Source organism: Cebus imitator, unplaced genomic scaffold, assembly GCF_001604975.1.
Source record: "Cebus imitator isolate Cc_AM_T3 unplaced genomic scaffold, Cebus_imitator-1.0 Scaffold214, whole genome shotgun sequence".
Lineage (NCBI taxonomy): Eukaryota > Metazoa > Chordata > Mammalia > Primates > Cebidae > Cebus > Cebus imitator.
Window position 1 is genome coordinate 2,777,445 of NW_016107529.1, and position 3,216 is coordinate 2,780,660.

The following is a 3,216-nucleotide window of genomic DNA, read 5'->3' on the forward strand; positions in this document are numbered from 1 at the left end:
AAGAGTTCCAAAGACTCAAATCAAAGTGATTAACAACCTGGCAGCATGGCAATAGGGACACATGGCAACTTAGCACACAACTCCCTTTCATAGATGAGGGGAAAAGAAAGGAAAACAGCAAGAATATATGGCATGAACTCCAACCCCTGCCTCCAGAATGACTGTGCTCAAAGATTAGAAAACAAAACAGGGTGACTGGCTAATGATTCCAAACTTCCTTCACTTGTTTGTGCTGGTGCTCTTCTCTCCTGGAACATGCTTTTCCCATTCTGCTACCGACAAGGTCTCATTCTCTAAGATTTAATTCCGTCATTATTTCCTCTAGCAAACCTTACAAACTATGCTGGGCTACATCTCCCCTCCACTTTACTTCCATAGCTTGAAATGTCCTCCTCATATCTGTCCATAGATAAAATTTTTATCCTTCTAGGTCCATTTAAGTTTTTTTTGAGATAGAGTCTCGCTCTGTCACCCAGGCTGGAGTGCAATGGCACGATTTTGGCTCACTGCAACCTCCGCCTCCCAGCCTCAAGCAATTCTCCTACCTCAGCTTCTCAAGCAGCTTGGATTACAGGCACCCACCATTACTCTCAGCTATTTTTTGCATTTTTAGTAGAGACAGGGTTTTGCCATGTTGGCCAGGCCGGTCTTGAACTCCTGACCTCAAGTAATCAACCCACCTCGGCCTCCCAAAGTGCTGAGATTACAGATGTGGGCCACTGTGCCCAACCAATTTAAGTTTAATATCTATGAAACCTCAGACTTGTTCACCTAACACTATTCCTCTTCCTCTGAATTTTCATAGGAAGAACAGTATTAGCTCAGTAGGAAAAAACTAAGTTCTGGACTCAAATCCTGGCTCTGCTACTTATTAAGTATGAAACTACGGGCAAGTGACTATCTCAGTCATTTGTGTGCCTCTGTTCTTCACAGCTGCCTGTGGGTCAGTCAGCTCTCCCAAGGGAAAGGACTCAGTCTCATCTTTCTCCTATATCCTACACAGGTCTAGCCAAAAGCTAGACATGCAGGAGACGCTCAGCTAACATGCTGAATTTACTTTCCTATCACAGACCTTGCATGTGGTTCATCCTAGTTAAATCTAGCAGTAATCCTCCCTCCCTTCAGCATAACTATACCTTGCTCAGCACTGACGTAGAAATACTTGTAGCTGGGGTTTCCATTCTCATTGATGATTTCAGGATGCACCTTGCCACTGGGATCTGTTATAGACAAAATGGCACAGGGTTTAGCAGCAATTACAATAGACAGGTACTTCAAACACTACACGGTACACTAGGCCCTCTGGAAAGTAAGATCTGCCCATATTTGCAGTCCGTTACCTGACCATAATGCCTCCTACATTGGTGCTTCCTTTTCTACCTGATGATTTTTATTTATATCCCCATAAAATCTAGCAGAATTTATGCTGAGCAAAGATTAGGTGGTCATTACATATCTCTTATAAAGCTGTTTGTGGAAAGACATTTGTCTGGTTATATTATTCTATTGCCTTAGTTGCACTATAGGGTCAAGGGTGGGAATTCTGGCTTATCTCTGTCTCTGTTGTGCCTAATACAGCACCCAACATATGCTGGTGTTCAAATGGCTACTGAGTGAATAAATGGATGATCAAACCCTTTTTTTCTTTTGAGATAGGGTCATTGAGGCTTCTTCTGTCATTCAGGCTCAAGGCCAGTGGCACGATTATGGCTCACTACAGCCTTGACCTCCCAGGCTCAATCAATCTTCCCGCCTCAGCCTCCTGAATAGCTGGGACTAGAGGTGCATGCCACCACACCTGGCTAATTTTTGTATTTTTTGTAGAGATGAGCTTTCACCATGTTGCCCAGGCTGGTCTTAAATTGGACTCAAGCAATTCACCCGCCTTGGCCTCCCAAAGTGCTGAGATTACAGGCATGAGTCACTGTGCATGGTTAAACTCTTATCATTGCTCACAAAAGCAATTAGTTAATGGGAAAAAGTTTTCCTTCAGATTTGTAGTTCCAGCATTCAGAACTCCCCTAATCTCTCTTGAAACTGGTTTTTGTTTGTTTGTGGTCATCCTGGTACTGTATAGTTTTAGGATGGAGTCAGTGCTTTGATTCATTCCTCTCTCCATCCATATCATAGATTCCCAGATTAAGATCATGTGCTTTACCCAGGAAAAGGATACGTGGAATATAACCTCCATCAGGGCTGAAATCTTCATCTTTGGGTTCCTCTTCATCCTATTAGGATTAAATGTAAACCTTAAGTAAGATAATGTCCTCTCTCTCCTCAAAACCATTCAGTGGCTTCCTCACTTGTCAGGGCAAAACCCCAAGTCTTTGCAGTGGCCTATAAGGCCCTACATGATCTGTCACCAAGGCACTTCTCTAACTTCATGTCCTACTCCTTGTTAAGTCCTCTTCAGCCACACTGACCTCCTGCTGTTGCTGTCATTAAAAAAGCCAGGCATAATCCTAACTCAGGCTTTTGGACTTGCTCTTACTCTCTGCCTGGACACACTTCCCCCATTATTATTCACATGGTTCACTCCCTTTTCTGTTTTATACCTTTGCTCAAATGTCCCTTTATTTTTGAACCATCTATTTAAAACTGCAGTCATCCCTTCCATCTTACTTTTTTAGCCATAGCATTTACCACCATCTGACATATTCTAAAGTACTTATTTGTCTGTCTTCCCACACTAGAATGTTATTTCAATGAGAAAATTTTGTCTGTTTTGTTCACTGCTATATTCCTAGTACCTACATCACTGCCTTGCACACAGTATTTCTTTAGTGCATGAATAATAAGACTCGCATTTTAGTTACAGTTGTGGACTCATAGTCCTCCCAGGAGATTAAAAACCTACACAATCAGTTTTCTTTTTAAGAAATTTCCAAAGTTGAAGAATCCTCTCTGAAGATGTTATTACTGTCTCCTTAGAGTAAGAATCCTGGCCAGGTGCGGTGGCTCACGCCTGTAATCCCAGCACTTTCGGAGGCCATGGCAGGCGATCACAAGGTCAGGAGTTCGAGACCAGCCTGGCCAATATGGTGAAACCCCATCTCTACTAAAAATACAAAAAAATTAGCTGGGTGTGGTGGTGGGCGCCTATAGTCCCAGCTACTCGGGAGTCTGAGGCAGGAGAATTGCTTGCACCCAGGAGGCAGAGGTTGCAGTGAGCCAAGATCACACCACTGCACTCCAGCTTGGGCAACAGAGTAAGAC

General features: G+C 43.3%; 1 protein-coding gene across 1 annotated transcript in view; it reads right to left on the reverse strand.

The window, feature by feature from the left end:
* TXNDC12 (thioredoxin domain containing 12) overlaps positions 1-3,216 on the reverse strand; it is a 38,146-nt gene that overhangs the window by 2,919 nt on the left and 32,011 nt on the right. Inside the window, exons 5-6 of the mRNA XM_017548776.2 lie at positions 2,159-2,228; positions 1,137-1,220 (exon numbers count right to left, since the gene is read on the reverse strand). Of these exons, the coding sequence (XP_017404265.1) occupies positions 1,137-1,220; positions 2,159-2,228 (154 nt within the window). The remainder of the gene's footprint in view (positions 1-1,136; positions 1,221-2,158; positions 2,229-3,216) is intronic.